At 50.5% G+C, this 23,091-nt stretch overlaps 1 protein-coding gene and 1 long non-coding RNA gene across 2 annotated transcripts in view; one reads left to right on the top strand and one right to left on the bottom strand.

Annotated features, from left to right (window-relative positions):
- Positions 1-22,314, top strand: part of C3 (complement C3) — a 33,422-nt gene extending 11,108 nt beyond the window's left edge. Inside the window, exons 19-41 of the mRNA XM_002927766.4 lie at positions 124-209; positions 6,274-6,416; positions 6,512-6,724; positions 9,155-9,221; positions 9,319-9,405; positions 10,149-10,352; positions 10,823-10,898; positions 11,189-11,348; positions 12,241-12,339; positions 13,964-14,120; positions 15,608-15,771; positions 16,598-16,756; positions 16,904-16,963; positions 17,087-17,177; positions 17,297-17,348; positions 18,797-18,884; positions 18,987-19,076; positions 20,634-20,739; positions 20,926-21,015; positions 21,151-21,231; positions 21,732-21,815; positions 21,903-22,038; positions 22,131-22,314. Coding sequence (XP_002927812.1) covers positions 124-209; positions 6,274-6,416; positions 6,512-6,724; positions 9,155-9,221; positions 9,319-9,405; positions 10,149-10,352; positions 10,823-10,898; positions 11,189-11,348; positions 12,241-12,339; positions 13,964-14,120; positions 15,608-15,771; positions 16,598-16,756; positions 16,904-16,963; positions 17,087-17,177; positions 17,297-17,348; positions 18,797-18,884; positions 18,987-19,076; positions 20,634-20,739; positions 20,926-21,015; positions 21,151-21,231; positions 21,732-21,815; positions 21,903-22,038; positions 22,131-22,272 — 2,635 coding nt within the window. The 3' untranslated portion in view covers positions 22,273-22,314. The remainder of the gene's footprint in view (positions 1-123; positions 210-6,273; positions 6,417-6,511; positions 6,725-9,154; positions 9,222-9,318; positions 9,406-10,148; positions 10,353-10,822; positions 10,899-11,188; positions 11,349-12,240; positions 12,340-13,963; positions 14,121-15,607; positions 15,772-16,597; positions 16,757-16,903; positions 16,964-17,086; positions 17,178-17,296; positions 17,349-18,796; positions 18,885-18,986; positions 19,077-20,633; positions 20,740-20,925; positions 21,016-21,150; positions 21,232-21,731; positions 21,816-21,902; positions 22,039-22,130) is intronic.
- Positions 8,882-10,816, bottom strand: LOC117801835. The gene is made up of 2 exons (XR_004624569.1): positions 10,280-10,816; positions 8,882-9,312 (listed from the first exon to the last, which is right to left on the bottom strand). It is a non-coding gene; the product is annotated as an uncharacterized LOC117801835 (long non-coding RNA).
- Positions 22,315-23,091: the final 777 nt, after the last annotated feature.

Raw genomic sequence — 23,091 nt, 5'->3', positions numbered from 1 at the left:
GGATGGATTACTTACATTCTCCCAGCTACCACTCCCCTCCAACCCTTCCCTTGGGGCCCCTCCATCCCAGCGTGCCCCCACAACCTGGACACACATCCCCCCACCCCTGTCTCCCCCATCCAGAATCTCCACGAAGACCATTAATGTGTTTTTGAAAGACTCCATCACCACTTGGGAGATCCTGGCTGTGAGCTTGTCGAAGGACAAAGGTGAGAGAAGGTGGTGGCCCCATCCTCGGGAGGCAGGGACCCCAGGGCCACTGGGCGTTTTCTCATCCCATCCAGAGAGATCCCTGTTTCTTGGTGGCTGGCACTCTGCTCCCTGGTGACTGGAGGGGTGTCAGATCCTACTCTGTGGGTCACAGAGTGCTTTTTGTAGATAGATTTTATTTTGAGAGCAGTTTTAGGTTCACAGCAAAATTGAGGGGAAGGTACAGAGATTCCCCACACACCCTCATTCCGCCTGCCCATATGCACAGTCCGCCCGACTACCAGCATCCCGCTCGGCATATTTGTTATATGGGCGCGTCATCATCACCCCAAGTTCATAGCTGCTGTTAGGGTTCCCTCTTGGTGTTGTGCGATCTATAGGTTTGGACAAAGGTATAGGGATGGATGTCTACCATTGCAGAATAATTTGCAACCACAAACACCCTGAAGGGGTGATGTCAATAGCATGGTGGGTAGAGCGATTAAGAAAACGTATAAGAGGAAGCAGAATGAAATGTGTGATTGGAACGTTGGTGGTCAGATTATGATATCTGGGGCGCCTGGGTGGCTCAGTCGTTAAGCATCTGCCTTCGGCTCACGGCATGATCCTGGAGTCCTGGGATCGAGCCCCACATCAGGCTCCTCCGCTGGGAGCCTACTTCTTCCCCTCCCACTCCCCCTGCTTGTGTTCCCTCTCCCACTGGCTGTCTCTCTGTCAAATAAATAAATAAAATCTTAAAAAAAAAAAAAAAGATTATGAAATCTGGCTGTCCTGGGGCTGCCGCCGCAGAGAGACGGCTGTGAGAGCCTGGGGAGCCCTGCCCGACCCGGGCGTGTTCGAGCAGGGCAGGGAGCAGGGTGAGGAAAGGGACACACTAACTTTAAGTGCCAATTTTAAATGGGCGCCAAAAAACTTGGGTGCCCAGATAAGTGGTATTTTCATGCAATCATTTTTTAAAAATCAAGGTAAATGCAGAAAAGAAAATCCACGATGAACAAAATATCTACATTTTATTTTTTTAAAGATTTTATTTATTTATTCATTCCACAGAGATAGAGACAGCCAGCGAGAGAGGGAACACAAGCAGGGGGAGTGGGAGAGGAAGAAGCAGTTTTATTTATTTATTCATTCCAGTGGGGCTCGATCCTGTAACGCAGGGATCACGCCCTGAGCCGAAGGCAGACGCTTAACCGCTGTGCCACCCAGGCGCCCCAAAATATCTACATTTTAAATAGAAGCGTGGTGCCGAGCCACGCTGGAGTTTGAGGCAAGAGGGAAAATGTGTGCCTCCTCGGCCTGATTTATGTCTACTTTACTTTTTTCCCTGAGCATTAAAGTAGTTGAGAACAATACTGAAACATTAAAAAGTAGGTGTACGAAGACTCAAGATATTTATTTATACCAAACCAACATTTTAAATAATTTTTAATAATTTCGCTTTGTTACGATTTATAATAAATTACACCTTATTACCATTTTCCTTCCCTGGCTTCAAGATTTTCAAAACCTGCCTCTTTGCTTGTCTCGTTTTAGTTGAAGGAATTGAAACTATTTGGCAGTTTCTCCCGAACAAGCAAGGATAGCGCAGGCAATCGGGTACGCATGCGCACACAGTCTTCCTTTTGCCTGAAACCCCAGTACAACTCAGCGCACACACTTCTGGTTTGCGGCCCCCCGTCCATGTTTCAGATCACAGCATCTTCATATTTACACGTCCTCCGTGTACCTATTTTGAGGTTCTTTGTGAGGTGTCCTGTATTTTTTTTTAAATTTTTTAAAAGTATTTTACATATTTATTTGAGAGAGAGAGAGAGCACAAGCTGGGGGCGAGGCAGAGAGACAGGGAGAAGCAGACTCCCCGCTGAGCAGGGAGCCCGATGCAGGACTCAATCCCAGGACCCCAGGACCATGACCTGAGCTGAAGGCAGATGCTTAACTGACTGACCCCCCAGGTGCCCCAAAAGCCACAGTTTAGATCCTTGTCCTGAAACCATGTTCCTGAACCACCAGCAATCTGGCAAAGATTACCTGGGAGTTTGTTAGAAATTCAGAATCTTGGACCCCACTCCTCACTTGCATTTTAATGCCGTCCCTAGGGGGTCTGTATGCACGTGGAGCCACTGATGTGGCTCTGAGCAGGGTGGTTTTCTGTGGTGGGCCCTGCCCTGTGCAGTGTGGGACACTGAGCGGCATTCATTCATGGCCTCTACCTGCTAGACTGCAGTAGCACACCCCCCACCCAGTTGTGACATGTCGCCAAAATGTCCCCAGAAGTTGCCCAATTTCCCCTGGGCGGGATGGGGGGGCAGAATCCTATAGGGCCCTGTGGTTTTTGGATTCCGCTCTCTGTGCCCTTGTGACACCTTCTTGACCTCATTGTCTCACCAGGGACGGTTTTAGCTCTCCACACATTATCTCAGTCAATGCTCACAACCACCCTATGACCTTGGTACTGTTATTCTCCTGCAAATGAGGATACTGGAGCCAGGGAAGGAAGGTGACTTGCGCAAGATCACTGGGGGATGAACCTTCCAGGAACCCCATCTTAGAGCTTCAGAATAAATATTATAGCATTGTAGCCAACGGAACTGGGAAATTTCAGACTTCTGAGCTACTATGAATTCAAAAGTCAGGGTTACAGGCAGGGAGCTTCCCCAGCTTAAATGCCTGGGTTCAAATCCCACGTCCCCCCTTGGGGAGCTGTGTGGCCTGAGTCAAGTTACTCAACCTCTCTGTGCTCATCCATAAAATGGGCACAGTAGAAATAGTACCTACTCACAGTGTTGTTGGGAGGATTTTATGAGTTAATACACAGGTAGCCCTTATCATGGTACTTGGCATATGACAGATGTCCGATGTGTGTGTTATTAGTGGAGCCAAACATATTTTAGAGACGAAAGGCTAAATGCCTTTCAGAGATGCATGGACGCTTCCTCAAATCCCCCAAATCATGCACCAGAAGTCAGTCTTTTTTTTCTTTTTTAATTAATAGGTATTTTATTTTTTTAAAAAACAGTTTTAAGTTTACAGCAACAATTGGGCAAAAAGCACAGAGTTGTCCCACCCCCTCCATTTCCCCACTTCCCCTTTTCAACCCCTATTTGCATTAGGGTGGTACATTTGCTACAATCAAAGGCCCCATATGGATTTTTTTTTTTTTGCTTAAGATTTATTTATTTATTTTAGAGAGAGGGTTCAAGGAGGGGCAGAAGGAGAGAGAGAATCCTGAAGCAGACTCCTCACTGAACAGGGAGCCCCATGTGGGGGCTCCATCTCATGACCCTGAGGTCATGTCCTGAGCTGAAATCAAGAGTCGGACGCTTCACTGACTGAGCCCCCCAGGCGCCCCTGGGCACATTACTATTAACCTCAGCCAATAGCTTAGGGCTCCCCTTCAGTGTTGTACGTTCTGGGGGTTTGGACAAACCCCCCATGTAGCCGCTGTTCCGGTGTCACTCAGAGGAATTGTTTCACTGCCTTAAAAGTAACAGGGATGGTGCATCTGAAGTCATTCCTCTTTTGTTTTTTTGTTTGTTTGTTTTAAAGATTATTTATTTATTTATTTGACAGAGATAGAGACAGCCAGTGAGAGAGGGAACACAAGCAGGGGGAGTGGGAGAGGAAGAAGCAGGCTCATAGCGGAGGAGCCTGATGTGGGGCTTAATCCCATAACGCCAGGATCACGCCCTGAGCCGAAGGCAGACCCTTAACGACTGCGCCACCCAGGCGCCCCCATTCCTCTTTTGGTTCTCTTTCGGTCCTTCCATCTTGTTCAAAGGGAAGAGCTCAGTCTGGGGCAAGCACGCCTTCCTCTCTCCTGCCTTTGCTGAACAACTTGGATCAGCAAGGGGAGAGGGGCAGGTGCGGCTTTCTGCAGGCACGACACAAGCTAACCAGTATTGAACAAAACCGTTTCGCTTTCCTTGAGTGAACCTCCTATTTGTGGTGCAAAAGCTGGTTTTTCACGCACCACAGTAAATTAAATTTGAGTTTCAAAACATAAAAACAGGGGCGTCTGTCTGGCTCAGTTAGTGGAGGGTGCCACTCTCGATCTTGGGGTTGTGAGTTCAAGCCCCAGGCTGGGTGTAGAGATTAGTAAAAAATAACGTTTTTTTAAAAATGTAAAAACAAATAGTACATAAGAAATGGTAAATAGCTCCATGACTAGAGCAGACATCCCAAGGGCGATGAATAAATGACCTCAGGTTAGAAAATAAGGATTTCGGGGCGCCTGGGTAATGCAGTGGTTAAGTGTCTGTCTTCGGCTCAGGGCGTGATCCCGGCGTTCTGGGATCGAGCCCCACATCAGGCTCCTCCACTAAGAGCCTGCTTCTTCCTCTCCCACTCCCCCTGCTTGTGTTCCCCCTCTCACTGACTGTCTCTCTGTCAAATAAATAAATAAAATCTTCAAAAAAAAAAAAAAAGAAAAGGAGGATTTTGTTCAAGCCTCTGATAATTTTTTTTCTCCACTGAAGAATAAGGCAAGAAAAATCTTAATAGATTTCTTAGTGTAACAATATTTTTATTTGTTTTATTTTTTTAGCGTAACATTATTTTCAATATGTTTTTGCAAATTTTGCTTGCATGACCCTTGGCTTGAATTTAATACAGTAACCGTTGTAACACAAATAGCCATTGTTTCTGGCATCATTTTCACCCCCTGTAGATTGGCCCTGTCATCAGAAATAAAATGCAAGCTATGTGTCATTTTAAATTTTCTGGTAGCCCCATAAAAAAGGAGCAGGTGAGGGGTGCCTGGCTGGCTCAGTTCATAGAGCATGCAACTCTTGATCTCAGGGTCATTAGTTCGGGCCCCACACTGGGCATGGAGCCTACTTGAAAAAGAAAAGAAAAAAGAAAAGGAGTAGGTAAAATCAATTTTATTACACATTTTCTTTAACCAAATGTATTCAAATATTATTCTTTCATCAGTTTTTTATTCTTTCAACATTTTGTTAACATCCACAAACCCCTGTCACACTAACAATGTTACAAGGATAAATCTGTTAAATTTAAGAATAACCTATTAACATCTCAAAATTATGAATGAAGTATTTTACTTCTGTTTGTACTAAGCCTTCGAAATCTAGCACGTATTTTATACTTACAGAGCACCTCAATTGGAGTGCTAGCCTTTTTTTTTTTTTTTAAAGATTTTCTTTTTACTTTTAAGTCATCTCTTCACCCAGCATGGGGCTCAAACTCACAACCCCGAGATCAAGAGTCGCATGCTTCCCTGACGGAGCCAGCCAGGTGCCCCTAGCCTTTCATTGGAAATTTTTTTTTTAAGATTTTATTTATTTATTTGACAGAGAGAGAGACAGCCAGCGAGAGAGGGAACACAGGCAGGGGGAGTGGGAGAGGAAGAAGCAGGCTCTTAGTGGAGGAGCCTGATGTGGGGCTCGATCCCAGAATGCCAGGATCATGCCCTGAGCCGAAGGCAGACATTTAACGACTGCGCCACCCAGGCGCCCCTCATTGGAAGTATTTTGATCTGTGTTTTAGCATTTGTAAAATGTACGGCTGAAAAGGTAGCTTGGCCTATCCAAGTTGTTCCAAACATACATTAAAAAAGTTTTCCAATCACTGAAGCATCATTTTCTAAATTGAGCTATGATTCACATACCCAAAAGTCGCCCTTTGAAAGTGTACGATTCAGGGGGTTGTAGTATAGTCACGACGGACATCAGTTTTTAAGTTTAAATCTGAGTGAAGTGAAATGAAAGAAAGGGAGGAATCCGGTTCCCACTAGAGCTAGCCACATTCCAAGTGCCCAGTGACCACATGGAGCTTGGGCAACCCTTGAGGAGAGCACAGATATGGACCAGTCAGCTATGCTTGAGTTCTTCCCACCTACCAATGAATAAAACCACAAAAGGAAACGGAAATCGTCCCATCACAGCAATTTTCAGCTCCCACGACCATCAGCAGAGGTATCACCGTGGAAGCTGTTTAGTCTGCGGGCTTTTACAAACGCAGGCTAAGCGTGGCTCAGCTCCGCAGGCAGGAGCAAGCCCTGAGACACTGTCCGCCTCCTTCCCTTGACACTCCTCTCCCGGGCAGGGATCTGCGTGGCTGACCCCTATGAGGTCACAGTGATGCAAGACTTCTTTATTGACCTGCGGCTACCCTACTCCGTCGTGCGCAATGAGCAGGTGGAGATCCGAGCCGTGCTCTACAATTACCAGGAAGTGGGGGAGCTCAAGGTGGGTCCCTGGGGCTGCAGAGGCATGATGGAGAGCTTGGTGGGGTAGCGGGGTCCGTGGCACATGCCCCTGACTGATCCTCTCTCCCCCGACAGGTCAAGGTGGAACTGCTCTACAATCCAGCCTTCTGCAGCATGGCCACCTCCAAGAAGCGCTACCAACAGACTATAGAAATCCCAGCCAAGTCCTCAGTGGCCGTGCCTTATGTCATTGTGCCTCTGAAGGTCGGCCTACATGAGGTGGAGGTCAAGGCCGCCGTCTACAGGCATTTCATCAGCGATGGTGTCAAGAAGACCTTGAAGGTCGTGGTGAGTCCTTGGGGCACCTGCAGCCCCTTGTCCTTCAGGAGAGTCTCCTGTCCCCCTGTGCTGTCAACCCAGGTTGGAGACCCCAACTCCGAGACACTAAGAGTGTCCAGTGTCCAGCTTAGGAAATTTAGGAGTCCTACAAGTTTGGAAGCAGGACCGGGACTTTTAGGGGGCACCAAAAAACTCAGTAATAAAAACCAGTGATACGTTTTTAAATGAAAATGTATTTTAATAACAAATATGATATTTTTAACACATTTCAGTATATAGGAGTTTTCTTTTGACTTTAAAAATCTTGAGAAAACATGTTTGACAAAACACATTTTTTAAAGATTTTTTATTTATTTGACAAAGAGAGAGCACAAGTAGGCAGAGAGGCAGGCAGAGGGAGAAGGAGAAGCAGACTCCCTGCTGCGTGGAGAGCCTTACGCTGGGGTTTGATCCCGGGACCCTGGGATCATGACCTGAGCCGAAGGCAGAAGCTTCACCGACTGAGCCATCCAGGTGTCCCACGCAAAACAAATTTTAGAAAGCAATAACATACAATGTGAGAACATAAGAACTTCTAGTTTTACGTATGATTTTTATCCTTAAGGATATATATTAATAGTTACATTTCTACTCTTTCCGACAGTCATAAGAGATCAAGTCATTAATAAAAATAAAAGCCTCCTATCATCTTTTGTTAATATTTTCAAGCAAAATGTGAGATCATAAATAAAAGTGACAATATTTTCATTCAATGTTGTAAGGAATCAAAATTAATGCCAAAAAAAAAAAATCCGTGATGAACAAAAGATCAAAGTTTTAAAGTTTTAAACAGAGAGGATCTGACAGTATCAAGTCAAGCCATATTTAGCTTCCCTGAAGCTAAAGGGAAAATATGGCCTCCATATACATGTCTTTTTTAATGGTTAAAATTGATTAATGGTTAATTTTCCCCAAAAATGTTAAAGCAGTTGAAAAAATATTGAAACATCGAAAAGCAAATGCTTTAAAACTGACAGTGCTATTTTATAGTGAAATATCTTATTTATACCCAAACCAGAACCGATTTTAATTTTTCTTTCCTGTTTAATGGAACCAAACTCGTATTTTTTCTTTTAAAGATTTTATTTTTAAGTGATCTCTACACCCAACATGGGACTTGAACTTACAATCCTGAGATCAAGAGTCACACGCCCTACTGACCAAGCCAGGTGCACCCAAACTCATTTTTTTTTCAACTACTTTAATGTGCTGGAATATAACTACCCATTAAAACATACATAAAAATATATCTCTAGGAGCACTTTTTTTAAGTCCATATATATTTTTTTGGTAATCTCTACACCCAACATGGGGCTGGAACTCACAACCCTGAGATCAGGAGTCGCATGCTCTTCCGACTGAGCCAGCCAGGCACCCCTAGGGGCACATTTTTTATTATCCCTTTTGCCTGGGGCCCCAACATGGCTCAGTGTGACACCGATAGGTTGAAAACCCAGGAGGGTGCTTGGAGCCTCCCTGATCCGACGCACGCAGGAGAGCTAGCGTGCCCACAACTTCCCGATTCTGCGCTCTCCGATGCTGGTAGCTTGAAATCTATTGTGGAGGAGATATTCACAGCACAGAAATGGGCAGTGCTGCAAAGGGGATCTTTTCTTCCTGGAGAGCTGGGTGTCAAATATTTACCAGCATGTCATTGGAAGAGACTCGGTCTCCAAAAGAAAATTTGGGCATTAATATCAGCCTAAAGGAGAATATGTTCTGGAAAGGCATGAACAGCTGCAGTCCACCATGGAGGTCTTTCCGCAGATGCAGGAGAGCGTCAGCTGGGACTCTGATACTAAGATTTCCCTATTTCAACTGAGCACTTACTGAGAGCCAGGCATTGTGCTGAGTACTTCATGCACATTCTTTTGTTCTAGAGACGTTTGAAAGGCACTGAGTTAAAAACACAGACTTTCTTGGGTCATTTAGGCTGACTGCCTCCCCCCGCCAAAAACCAGACTGGCCTGTTCAAACCCGGGTTCTCTTCTACCAGCTGTGTGATGTTGGGCAAGTGACTTCACTTTTCTGTGTATCCCACCTTTGAGATGAGAGTTATAATAGCAGTTTGTTGCAAAGGTAAAACGTCAACCCCAGAGAGCAAAGAAAGTATCTTGGCACAGGGGAAGCTTTTAAAAATGTGTGTTATTTTGTTAGCAACGTATAATTTTGTGATTAATTCCCAGGACAACCATATGAAGTAGCTGTTTGTATCGCTTCCTCTTTCGAAGGGAGGAGGCTGAGGCACAGAAGAGTTAAGTAACTGACTCCTGATCACACAGCTAGGATGGGTGATGCCGTTGTGCCTCTGTGAGGAACAGTGTCTTCGCTGACCAGTTGTGTCTGTCTGTTCTTTTATTTCCCTGACCTCCCCCCACCCCCCATCCCAACATGGTTCAGCCGGAAGGAGTCAGAGTTAACAAGACTGTGGCCGTTCACACACTGAACCCCCAACAGGAGGGCAAAGGTGAGTCAGCCCCCGCAGAGGGGTCGAGGCCTGGGTGGTGACGCAGGGCCTTATGGGAGAGCGCTGTGGCCATCCTCCTCTCCGGTTCTGCCTGCAGGGGGAGAGCAGCAAGTGAAGGTCCGTGCCGCAGACCTCAGCGACCAAGTCCCAGACACAGATTCTGAGACCAGGATCCTCCTGCAAGGTGAGCCAACTGGCCCTGACCCAGGAAGGCATGACCCTGGAGGAGGGGACCCAGTTCCACCTAATTCTGGGGGCGTTTATTACTGGGTCTCCCCTCTGCACTTCCGCTAGGACAGTGAGCCCCCTCCTTGATCTGTTTTATAGAAAAGCTCCAGGCAGTATTTAGTTCAGCAAATAGCTTTTGCTGATAAAGAAGTTTAAATGAGAAACAGTATAGTTCGAGAGCAGGACATTTTGAAACTTAAATGCCTGGGATGGAGGACCGGAGCAAGAAGGGAAAAGAAGTTGCTGGAAAGGCATCTTGCAAGCAGTAAGGCTTTGGGGAGAGACCCTTGGTTTTCTCATCTGTGGTGGGGACGAATAAGAGTACCTATATCAAAGGGTTGTTGGGAGATTAAATGAGACGCTACAGGAGGGTCTCTAACAGCGCTTGGCAAACAGCATTCTGCACGATCTAAGTATTCATGACGATCGTTACTGGAATGAACTCGCCACTGGTGTAACAAGAGGACTCAGCGACCAGAGTTCTCCCACGAAGCACAATCCCCCCTTCCCTACAAATGTAGACACCTCCCCCTTGGCCACTCAGCCTGCTGCTCCCCTTCCATCACATACCCCTCAGCCCCCAAGTGCCCCTGGCCTCTCTGGCACTGGCTGGTGGGAGCCTGGGATCGCCGGTCACAGCCCCAGCTCTCCTCACCCCACCCCACGGTGCCTGAGCGCGGTCCTCCCGCCCGGCTGCAGGGACCCCGGTGGCTCAGATGGCAGAGGACGCCATCGACGCGGACCGTCTGAAGCACCTCATCGTGACCCCGTCGGGCTGCGGGGAGCAAAACATGATTGGCATGACGCCCACCGTCATCGCCGTGCATTACCTGGACCAAACGGAGCAGTGGGAGAAGCTCGGCCTGGAGAAACGGCAGGAGTCCTTGGAGCTCATCAAGAAGGGTGCGCCTGCGTTGCAGACCCGCCCCCCTCCAGCCCCCTCCTCGAGGAGTGTCCTCCCGGAAACCCTGCCCCCTATTGAGGCCCCGCCTCTCCTCGAAGCCCCTCCCCTCTCTGCATCCCTTCTTCTCAAAGACCTCCCCCCAACCTTTCCCCGTTCTGAGACCCGGGACCCCTCTGAGCCCTAGGGAGCGCCCTCTCTCACTGAGGCCCCTTTGCCTTGAACCCCCTTGAGAACCTTCCTCTCTCTGAACCTCTCTCTTCTGAGAACTCCGTCCCCCTTTTCTCTCTGATCGCCCCACCCTCTGAGTCCCTTCCTCTTTTAGAAGCTCTTCCCCCTACTCCGCCCTGAGCCCCTTCTTTCCTCTCTGAACCCCTGTTCCTTAAGCCCCTCCCCTTCCTGGCATACCCATGCCAGGCACCCCCTCCACTCATCTCCTGCTCCTCTGGGGACACTTCTCACTTCCCTGCAGGGTACACCCAGCAGCTGGCCTTCAGACAAGCTAACTCGGCCTTCGCCGCCTTCGCGAAGCGGGCGCCCAGCACCTGGTGAGTCTTCCTTGCACTGCACAGAGCAGGGCGGCCTGGGGCGGTCCCGGCGGGCCTCGTCCACACAGCCCTGTGCCCAGTTCTGGATCCTCGGTCCACAGAGGCAAGGCGCCCACTGCGGGCTGCCGAGTGGCCTGCGGTTGTCAAGCGCCTCTTACGGCTGGGTCTTGGCTTAGGTGGGGAAGCTGGGCCAGCCCGGCCAGGCCCTCCCCCTCTCTGCTCATTGGTTTGCTGGAATGGCAGTCTCTGCATCCTGGAGGCGATTGGCTCATCTCTGTGCCCGCCCTCAGGCTGACAGCCTACGTGGTCAAGGTCTTCTCTCTGGCCGCCAACCTCATTGCCATCGACGCCCAGGTCCTCTGTGGGGCGGTCAAATGGCTGATCATCGAGAAGCAGAAGCCCGACGGGATCTTCAGCGAGGACGGGCCAGTGATTCACCAAGAGATGACTGTAAGAGGCAGGGGTTCAGGGCAGGCTGAGGAAGGGGCGCCAGGAAGTCACAGGATAGACAGGAGAAAGACTACCCCTTTACCGGGAGTGTCGCTCTTCCAGTGCAAAGACCAGAGACCTTCAGAGTCCAGTGCAAAACCAAAGCCCCTCCCGCCTCACTCTGAAAATAAACCTAGAACCCCTCAGAGCTGTGGTTCCCCAAATGGGATCCCCATGCCAGCAGCAGCAGCATCACCTTCAAACTTGAGGCTGGACTCTAGATGCATGGAATCAGAATCTTTAGGGGCAGGGCCTAGGAATCAGTTTCTACAACCCACCCCTCACCCCCGTGATGCTGATGCATGCATAAGTTAGAGAATCACTGCCTTAGCCTGACCTTTCAGGTGTCCAGTCTCGAAGCTGCCCCCCTACCCCCATCCACACTCCATCTGTACTGCTAGGAGCCTTGCTCTCTCCTGCCACAGGGCCTTTGCACATGTTGTTCCCACTGCCTGGCATGCTAACCCCTGTCACTGCCAGCAACATCTTTCCTGATCTCCCCCAACTGAGTCACACTCCCACTGTCCATTCTCACTGCCACATCCACTTCTCTTGCACAGCACTCATCAGTCTGTAATGCTATATCTTTTGTTGAACTGGTTGGTTTGTGTCTGTCTCCCCTGCTATAAGGAGAGCTCCATGAGGGTTGAGCTAGTGTCTGGTTCTTTCCCACCATCTTATCCACAGCACCAGCAACATTTGCTGAATGAATGAATACTGAAGAGAGTGGCTCTCCTAAGGAGACACTGGGAAGAGACTCAGCCCTCCTTGACCTACTGACCCTACAGGGGGATTGGTTACAAAATGGGAACGCCCTGATGACCCTGCCCTTGTTTCCTGCTTCCTACTCTAGGGTGGCGTCCGGGATTCTAAGGAGAAGGAGGTGTCCCTCACAGCCTTTGTTCTCATTGCACTGAAAGAGGCTGAAGATATTTGCGAAGGACAGGTCAACGTAAGCGTCTGCCATCCTCTTCTCCCCTCCCCTACCCAGGGCACATCTACTTTGGAGGGTGAGGTGTTGTATTTGGGTGATTCTCAGTCGTCCCCAGTGCAATAACAGCCACCACAGTGGCCATAATACCCAACATTTGGGGGGTAATTAGCTAAGATGTTCATCTAAGAGCTTCATATGGTTAAGTCCTATAACCCTTGTAAGAACCCAAGAGGTAGGCTACTCTTATTATCCCCAGTTTACAGAAGAGAAAGCTGAGACACAAAGAGATCAAAGAGCAGGTCCTTTCTGCCTGCTTTACCATTTTCAGAGAGTTTTAGCCAACGTCAGCAAAAGCCCCCTCAGGCTGCTGCTTCTCCCTTAGCTAGAACCCAGAAAAGAGATGGAGGGGAAGGGGCTGTTATCTTTAGTGCCTAAGGGAACCCAGGCCTTTCTGGGCCCAATAATTCCTCTTTCTCTGCCTGCAGAATGTAGCTGGCTGCGACCTTTGGGGAAACAGCCAGACCAAGGCTATCAGATTCCCAAGGAATGGTTCTGATTGGCTCAACCCTGGTCAGGTGATCACACCTGGGCCAATCAGCTGAGGCCAGGAAGTAGGTCTTACTGGGCAAATATGGCTGCTTCCACAGGATGAGTTTCTACTACAACACAGCAACAGGTGGGCTCCCTGCTCAGCGGGGAGCCTGCTTCTCCCACACCCTCTGCCCCTCCTCCTGTGCTCTCTCTTTCTCACTCACTCTCTCAAATAAGTAAATAAAATATTTTTAAAAATTTAAACTATATAAACTTACATACATTTAAGGAAATTAGACTACATGTTAAACATTAAAAACAAAGGTAAAAAACACTCAAAACTCATCACTTCCTAATGGTTTTATTACCTTTCATCATTATCTATGGTGAATCTATCCATCTTGAGGTTGTTTACATACCTATCTGGTGAAAATACTATCTAACACTGCCCACCTCTTCCCAACTCTGCATTCACTGCCTCCACATCAGTAGTTTGAAATTGGCCACCGTGAAAATCTACAAACACTACACATCACATCTTCCTCCACCCCCTCATCTCTCTGGGTCTCAGTATTCTCACCTGTGCAGTAGGGATGATGATAAAAATAGACTGGCATATAGTAAGTGTTAGCTATGAAGCTGGTGATTAGACAAGAGGCATTCCCAGCGGGGTTCTGAATCTGGTTCATATTAGCTCACCAGTGCCTATCTGGGACATCTCTTCTCCACCCCATGTTCAGGGACATGGTGGTAGCTTGAAATTGGCCATAGTGGGAGTATTTACGTCACAGTAACTGGCAGTCTCTAAACCAGCCACCCTCCTCCCCCACCCCCTAACACACACACTGGAGAGTTTAAACGGCTACCAGTACACCACTGGGTATATAACTGTCCCAGGCACATCATAGGTATTCAGCAACAAGGCAGCTCACAGTGGCTAAAATGTCCAGAAAACACGGGGCTTGGCGGGGGGGGAGATAGATCCAAAACAGATATGTTCCAAGGACAGAAACCATCCTGGTACTAAGAAAGTGGTACTTGTGTGATCCTTACCAGCTCTCTGTGGCAGTAATGTCCACCTTACCAAAGTACTCGATCCTCTTTCTTGTAGAGCCTGCCGAACAGCATCAATAAGGCCGGACAATATCTTGCAGCCCACTACAAGAACCTGCGGGGATCATATTCTGTGGCCATTGCTGGCTACGCCCTCGCCCAGCTAGACAAGCTGGAGGGAGACCTTCTCAGAAAATTTCTGAGCACAGCCAAAGGTGAGGGGCAGCCCGGTGAGGTAAAAGAGGAATGCATGACTGGGGTTTGGGGGCAGTCATCTTGAGCTGGCATGCATGGCTCTAAGCTGCGCTGGGAGGGGCAGCTTCAAGTCGAGCTGGAGTGGGTGGTGCTAAGCCATGCTGGGTGAATGGCTCTGAGGTGTGAGAAGTCCTCATCGTAAGCTACGCAAGAAGGTCCACTGCATCCTTCATGCAACAAGTGCGTGTTGAGCACTTGCTATGACCCAGGAGCAAGGACGTGGGCTCTGACGTCAGACAGACCCAAATTCAAATCCCACTCTGCCATGTTCTCACTGTGTGACTTTGTACAAGTCACCAAACCTCTCTGGACCTCATCTTAAGATGCTACTTACATCATAGGGTGGTTGTGAAGATTGAACAAGTAATGCAGGTAGAAGGTCTCGCACCTAGTAAGAGCTCTATCGCTGCTGTTGCTCTAAGATTGTCATTATCTCAAGGGTCATTAGGATTAGACAAGATAATGCCATAGGCAGTTTAGCACAGTGCCTAGCACCTAGTGAGCACTTAGTCATTGGTTCCAGTGATGATCTATACCCGGTTTGCACCGACTGATGGAAACATGATGTACCATACACTGAGTGTTGTATCAAAATAGAAGTTTGTTGTTCATGGACGGATCTCCTCTATACATTGGTGCCCGGATCCCAGCCTCTATCTTCTCATGGCTCTGCCACTCCAGGTCCTTGGAATCTACTCCATCCAAGCAGAAGGGGAAAGAGTCAGGAGGACTGTGCAAGGGAGGTAGACCAGGAATGGAAGGGGCCCCTATCATTGCTAGTGCCCATTCCGCTGTCCAGAGCTCTGTCACGTGGCCATCCCTGCCTGCAAAGATATGTGGGAGATGTAGTCCAACTGTGTGCCCAGGAAGAGGAGGGGATGGTTCTTAATGACAATCTCTGCCATAAGTACTTTCTTAGGCACTTGGGAATCATAGCGAATACAGCATAGCCCCTGCCATCATGGCCTCACGCTCCAGTTGAGGAAAGAAATGAGTTAGTAGATTGCTATAGGGCATCATGATGCTGGGGCAGGAGAGCACAGGATGTTTTGAGAGACAGAAAGAAGGGCAGGAGTCTGTCACCCAGCCTTGGGGTGCCATTGAAGCCAAATTGTGCAGGATGGGATTAACAGCAGTAAGTGGAGAAAAGGTGCTCCAAGTAGAGGGAACAGAATATCAAAAGACTCGGAAGTAAGAATGAGCATGGAAAGTTTAGGGACTGTCCTGGAGATCAGTGGGGCTGCTGTGGAGAAGTTAAGTGGAAGAGTGAAGGTTAATGAGGGAAGAGAGTGAGGCAGGAGCCAGCAGATTGAGGGCCTTGGATGCCAGCCAGGATACTTGAACCCCAAGAACTCTAGGGGGAGTCTTCTTCTGAGCTTTCTCTGAGCCACCCCAGGCCGGACAGAGCAGTGAGCATGGGGGGGCGGGACGGGGGTTCTCTCCGCAGACAAGAAGCGCTGGGAGGAGCCTGGCCAGAAGCTCTACAGTGTGGAGGCCACGTCCTATGCACTCCTGGCCCTGCTGCTGCTCAAAGACTTCGACTCTGCACCTCCGGTCGTGCGCTGGCTCAATGAGCAAAGATACTACGGAGGTGGCTATGGCTCGACCCAGGCAAGTGACCCCATGTCCCCCAGGCACCTGCATGCCTACCTCCTCTGGCCTCCCACTGGCCTGACCAAGAGGGGCAGCCCTTCTGCCCCATGAGCCAGAATGGCTGGAGTGGATTTGAGAGATCACGCTTTTTCAGTTGCAAACCCACCTGTGGGTTCTAGACTACATTTTCAATGCCCCAAGCTGTGTTCTGAGCCTCCTGTTATATAGACCCTCTTCTCAGCTCCACCGGGCTCCATGTTAGCACGTCTTCCTGTGGGTTCTAGACCAGGTTCTCAGCCCCACCAGGCTCCATGTTAGCTCATCTTTCTGTGGGTTCTAGACCAGGTTCTTAGCTCCACCAGACTCCCAGCACTTCTCTTCCTGGTGGGTTCTAGGCCATGCTTTCAATAACCTCAGATTCCAGTTTGACCCCCTTTCTTCCTGGCGAGCTGTCAGTCATTCTCAGTATCCTTTTTGGATTCCAGATCATATGTTCAGTGACCCCAGGCTCCAACTTCATTCTTTTTTCACGAGTGGGTTCTGAACACATCTTCAGTGACTCCAAACTCTTGTCTTAGACTCTCCTCTGGATCAGACTGGGCCACATTCTCAGTGTTACTACAGCGTCAGTCTCATGCCTGCACTTTCTGGTGGATTCTAGACATGTTCTCAGTGTCTCCAGGCTCTGGTCTAAGCCTCTGTCCCTTGGAGAATCTAGAGCATACCCTCGGTGTCTAACAACCCCCAGTCTCATCCTTACCCTCTGTGGGGGGAGGGGTCCTAGGCTACAGTCTCAGTGCCCTCTCCCTCTGATCTGAGTCTCTTCCTGTCTCATGGGTTCTAGGCCACCTTCATGGTATTCCAAGCCTTGGCCCAATACCAGAAGGATGTCCCTCGCCACAAGGACCTGAACCTGGAGGTGTCCATCAAACTGCCCAGCCGAAACTCTGTCATCAAGCACGTCATCCCCTGGGAATCTGCGAGCCTCCTGCGGTCAGAAGAGGTACAGCTGCCTAGCCAAACCCTCCTTGCTGTCACCCTCCACACCAGCCAGGGTTTGCCCGAGGCAGGAGGGAGGGCAGATGATTGTTGCAGCCAGGGGAAGGCTTGGTTCGCAACATCCTCTCTTCTCTCTCCCTGCTCCCTGCAGACCAAGAGAAATGAGAATTTCGAAGTAACAGCTCGAGGAAAAGGAGAAGGCACCTTGTCGGTAAGGAGCAGGAACGCACACCTGCTTGGCCCACCACTTTCTCTCGACACCTCTGCCCCAGAGGGACCCTCTCCTTCTCAACTCAAGTGTGCTGACGCTTCATCGCCCCCACTATTTCACCAGGTGGTGACAATGTACTATGCCAAGCTCAAAAACCAAGCATACTGCAAGAAATTTGACCTCAGGGTTGACATACAACGAGCCCTTGAAAATGGTAAAGGGAGTGAAGACCCTACCTGTTACCCTTCCTCCATCCCCATTCTATTGCCTGCCCCCCTCCTGAATTGGGACCCAGGGACCCCCCTCCCATTCTTCTGTCTTCTGTGTTTCTAGTCAAGAGGCCTCAGGACGCCAAGAGCACCATGATTCTTAACATCTGTACCAGGTGAGGGATGATGGCTCACCGGGGGTCCCCTTGGCCATTCCTCTGTCTATCACAAGACTTCTCACAAATAATACCTGTGGTACCAACCCTTTCCAGGGTGGCATTGTGCATCTGGCATCGTCTTAAGTCTCCCCTGGAGCTGGATGCCGCAGGCACAGTCCTCGCTGTGCATGGCAGCCTGAGACTAGCAGTGGCCACGTAGGCTGAGACTGTGCGAACAATCTCAGCAATCCGTGGGGGAGGTTACACTTGGTCCATGACCTTTCAAGTATTTTATCGCAACATCAGAAACTCTCATACTGCCAATTATAAAGGTATAAAGAAATGAAAATGACAGTAAGACGAGTATTTGTTTAGTATGCCGTAAATGAAAACATTAGAACGTTGAGATGCAAGTAATTTTTTTTTCTCCTTTGTAAAACACTTATCAAAAGTACTGTGGTTCCAAAGCACCTCCTTCCTCCTCTTCGTATGACTTAGGATATGGATAAAGCAGGCATGTTTCCTATGACATAGTGAATTGTCACATTCCCTTCTGAGGTAGGTCAGCTTCTAACAATCTTCGAGTGGCCAGTGTCACAAGATACCCAAGAGTTATGGCCGGCGTCTCTGCTGGTGTCACTTCCTCTGGGACAGCTGCATCCTTTGGTCACAGCCATTCTTCTCGTTTATGTTGATGGGCTCGCCTTCCCCAGGTGCCTCCCGCTGCATAGCCGGCCTCTCAGATGGCAGCAGGGGCGACATTCCCACAGCCCGATCTTTCTTCTCTAACTCCATTTATGTGCTATTCAAGTATTACTTCCAGTGTTACCAGTCTTCATTTCTCTGCCATGCTTTCATCTTTGTTGGTTAGTTCCCTCTTTCGATGACTCATTTTTGCAAAACGTCAGGTGGGTTGATCGCTGGCAGATAAAGAATTAACACGACCACACGCCTTGCTATCAGTGCATGAACTGAATAATGGCTGCTTGGTGACCCAGCACCGACAGACTTTGAAAGCAGTGACGTGATTGGTCATTGACTGTGATGTGCATCTGTTACTTGTACAGTGATTGGTGGACTGAAGGGCTAGAAACAAGATTTGTATTTTGTGCAATTGTGATTACTGTACCCTGGTGTTATTGAGCTAGACCATGGTAACATTTTCTTGTCTTTATTTTCTAGAAGAACTGAGGCACATAGAGGCAAGTGACCCATCAAATGTCATATAGAGCTGGGATTTGAACCCATGCAATTGGGCTCTGGAGTCTGAGCTATTAGTCTCCTTGACCATTACACTGCCTTTCCATTATTCCCTTCGGGAATGTTTCCTAAAATCTGATATCCCTCTGTGCTGCTGCATGGGAACCAGGAACCTCAGTCTCTGATCAGACACCCCTTGTCCAGGAACTGACCCCCAGGGCTGACGCCACCCTGGGACCCAATTGCCCTCTCTCTGCCCCATTCAGGTACCTGGGAGACCAGGATGCTACCATGTCGATCCTGGATATATCCATGATGACTGGCTTTTCTCCTGACCTTGCTGACCTCGACGGGGTATGAAGGGCTTGTGGGTTTGGGGGCCAGGATCAGTGGAAAGAACCCTGGGGTCTAGAAGAAGACTAAGGAGGATTTTCACAAGTCCTGTCCTCCCCCCAGTTGAGCAGTGGTGTCGAGAAATACATCTCTAAGTATGAGCTGAATAAGGCCTTCTCCAGTAAGAACACCCTCATCATCTACTTGGAGAAGGTAAGGAAGGCTTCTAATGGGGACCTGACCTCTACCTGGCTGGCCTTCTTCTGGGTCAGGCCAGGCCCAGGCTAGGGGAAATGCGGTCCCTGCTGTTGGGTGGTGGAGGAAGGGGTATGTGGAACGAGGTGGTCCACCCAGGTCATCCCTACCTTTGACCACTCATGTTCCAACCTCAGTTTATGCTTGCTTCCTCCAACTTCTTCCCAGCAGAGTCTTCAACAGCCACTGAAAAGAGCCACTTTGGCTTAAAAAATCAGGTGCTCAGTGGTGAACAAGAATTTCCCTCACTCCCCATCCTCTGTCATTTCTCTCTCTTCTTCTTAGCTCTCCATCTGACCTCTCACTCTCTTCATCTCCAACAGGACTTGAGCTTCCTCCTCTCCCCTCCTTAGGCCTTCCCACTTTGCTGTCTTCATACTCTCCCTGCTCAGTCCCAGTGCCTCCTCACCCCATATTAGTCAGCATCAGCAACACTAGCTCCTATAATAAAACTCCCGAGAATATGGGGATCCCAGCACGGGAGACTTGCGTTTCTCACTCGGGCCAAGTCCAGTTGGGGTGGGAGGTTAAGGAAAGGTCTTTCTGCTCCACACAGTCACTCAGGGATCCATGTGCCTTCCCTCTTGGGGCTCCAATCCCTAGGCCCTTAGAGTCATCTGCTGGACCCATTCTTTCTAGAAGAAAAGAGGATTGTGCATGAGACGGGCATTGACATTTTCTTGTATTTTAATTTTTGTGCATTTAAATTTTTATATAATTCCAACCTTACAGGGAAATTGCAGAGCAATAGAACACAGCTCCACACTTCTACCCGAATTCACTGTTAGCCTTTTCCTCCAAATACACCTGTCACATACACATACATATCTATTTCTTTTTCTCTCTCTCTCGCTTTCTTTATTTTTTCAGCTTTAACAAGATGTGACTGACATGTAACATTGTGTAAGTGTAAGGTGTGTAACATAACGATTCGATGTACGCATGTATTGGGAAATGATCACCACAATGAAGTTACTTAACACATCCATTACCTCACAGATGTTTTTTTTTAAGATTTTATTTATGTATTTGAGAGAAAGACAGAGATAGCAAGAAAGAGCACAAGTGGGAAGGAGAGGGAGAAGCAGGCTTCCCGCTGAGCAGAGAGCCCGATACGGGACTCGATCTCAGGACCCTGAGATCATGACCCGAGCAGAAGGCAGACGCTTAACCAGCTGAGCCACCCGGGCATCCGAGCAACTTTCAAATATACGGCTCAGTATCGTTAACCGTGGAATGTCTTTAGGGACATAGATAGCAGTCCGTTGGCCAGAGCTCCGTCACGTGGCCATACTTGTGAGGAAGGAAGCTGACAAGTGCAATCCCGCTCCGAGCCCTGGAGAAACAGTACAGGGATTGGTTGAAGTGCTCATAAATCTTTCGGCGAGCCTCCTCTTCCTCCTTCCACCCACCCCACCCCTATCCCACCTTGATCCTTCATTGTCTCCAAACCCTGGTACCCATGCTGGGCTCCCTCCGTGTCGTCCCACTGACTGGCTTCCTCCTTCCCTGCAGATCTCCCACATGCACGAGGACTGCATATCCTTCAAAGTGCACCAGTACTTCAATGTGGGGCTGGTCCAGCCTGGATCGGTCAAGGTGTACTCCTATTACAACCTGGGTGAGCGGCCGACCTAGGACCTGGGGTTTGAGGGTCCCGGGGATCTGAAAGGTGGGGGTCTGAGGGTCGCGGTGTTGGGGACCTGCCACCTCCAGATCTGAGGGACTGGAATTGGGAATCGGAGCCCCCGGCTCTCTGGGCCAGAGGCCCTAGCCCTCTGACCCTTCCGCACCACTCTGCCCGCAGATGAGAATTGCGTCCGGTTCTACCACCCAGAGAAAGAAGACGGGCTGCTGAGCAAGCTCTGCCACAAGGACATGTGTCGCTGTGCTGAGGGTGGGCACAAAGGGGCTGGGAAGGGTGGCCACACCCACCGGGTCCCCCTCCCGAGCGCGGGAGACCGCACCCAGAGGGACGGGCCCAGGAGGAGACGTGGGCTGTAACCGTGCCCCCCACTCCTCCGCCCCGCAGAGAACTGCTTCATGCACCAGGCGGACAACGTCACCCCAGAGTACCGGCTGGACAAGGCCTGTGAGCCGGGCGTAGACTACGGTGAGCGGGTGCACGCACGTGGGAGCGGGTGCGAGCAACGGTGTGTGTGGCTGTGGTTGTGCGTGTGAGCCTGTTTATAGCCGTGGTTGCATGTGAGACTGGCTGTCCTCCAGGCTGTGGGTGCGGCCAACGTGTTTGTGTGTGTGTGTGTAAATGTGTGTGAGGGGCCGTGATTGCATGGGAACCACGGTTATGAGCGGGCTGGCTGTGTGCCGGTGTCCGAGTGGGTGAGGTCACATGCCGGGTGCCGTGTGTGACTGCGCAGTTGTAGCTGTGCCGAGCCACGGCGATCTGAGACCCCGGGTGCGGGAGGCAGTGGGCAGGAGTAGGCGTGGTCGTGCCTAGCACTGTGCTCGTGCGCGGCTGTGCGTAGGATCGCGTGTGGCGGGTGGGTTCCTGGGGGGCTGGGACTGTCGCGGGACTGGCCGTGATCCTGCACGTGCCCAGGTGTGCTTGCGGGGGAGGGTGACCCCCGCGGCCCTCCTCCCCTCCCCCTGCAGTGTACAAGACCCGGCTCCTCCGGAAGGAGCCCTCAGACGACTTTGACGACTACATCATGGTCATCGAGCAGATCATCAAATCAGGTCGGCCCTGCGCTCTGTCCTCCGCCCTTGCACCCCCTCCCTGCCCCTTCCCTGCAGCCCCACTCAGCACCCCGGCCCCCCCTCCAGGCTCGGACGAGGTGCAGGTCTCCCAGGAACGCAGGTTCATCAGCCACATTAAGTGCAGAGAAGCGCTGAAGCTGCAGGACGGGAAACACTACCTAATGTGGGGCGTGTCCTCCGACCTGTGGGGAGAGAAACCCCAGTGAGTGCCAGCCCGCTGCCTGCCCAGGGTCACCCCTGCCCACCCTGCCCGCGGCCCTGCCCCTGACCCGTCCTGCCTCCCCCCCCGCCCAGCATCAGCTACATCATCGGGAAGGACACGTGGGTGGAGCTGTGGCCCGAGGCCGAGGAATGCCAGGACGAGGAGAATGAGAAACAGTGCCGCGACTTGGCCAGCTTCACGGAGGACATGATCGTCTTTGGCTGTCCCAACTGACCCCCCCGACGGTCCCCACAATAAAGCCGCAGTTGTATGCCATGTGTCCCCCCACGTGCGAAGGTCTCTGAGAGAGAGAAAGAGGTAGCTGGGAGTCCCCATCCTGAAGCCGCACCTGGTTCCCTCCTGCCGTCACCTGCAGGGTGTCCTTCTCCCCCTGGGGGCATGCGCCCCCCTCATCCACTCCTGCATCTCCCCAGCTCCTCAGCCCCAGCCCTGCGTGGACTCTCACCAGCAGCTCACTGCCCCTTCCCCTGAGGGCACACCTGCTTGCTTACCTGCCTCCTGCCGGCATCCTCACCTGCGTCCTTATCAGTATTGTCATCTGAATCTTCACCTGTGGCCACCCACACCCTGGGTGGTATGCCCCTGCATTTTTGGCATTGTCACCTGGCCCATGCCTACACCTCCGACTGCAGGCTTGCCTGTATCTTTACCAGCTTTCTTACCCATACGCTCCCCTAGCTTTCTTTCCACCTGCCTCCCCACCTGCGTCCTCCCCTGTTCTCACCTTCCTCCCTTTTGCCCCACACCTGCAGCTCGCGCGCAGCTCCGTTTGCTCCCCGCCTGCGTTCCGCTTGGGGCGGCGGTGTCCAGGAGGGGGCGGTAGGGGGCAGGCCCGGCCACGTGTCCGCTGGAGCTCCGCGTGAGTGAGCAAACGAGCGAGCGAAAGGGAAGGTCTGAGTCAGCGGTCAAGAGGGAGAGTGCGGGGGCATTGTGGTCACAGCAACCCCAGAGCTGCGTAGGGCAGCAGCCACAGGCAAAGGGCTTCACTGGCCGCCGGGGGGAGCTGGGGTCCTAGATGCCTCTTCGGATTAA

This window comes from Ailuropoda melanoleuca, chromosome 4 (assembly GCF_002007445.2).
Source record: "Ailuropoda melanoleuca isolate Jingjing chromosome 4, ASM200744v2, whole genome shotgun sequence".
In the NCBI taxonomy this organism is placed as follows: domain Eukaryota; kingdom Metazoa; phylum Chordata; class Mammalia; order Carnivora; family Ursidae; genus Ailuropoda; species Ailuropoda melanoleuca.
This window is presented reverse-complemented; position numbering and strand designations above follow the sequence as displayed.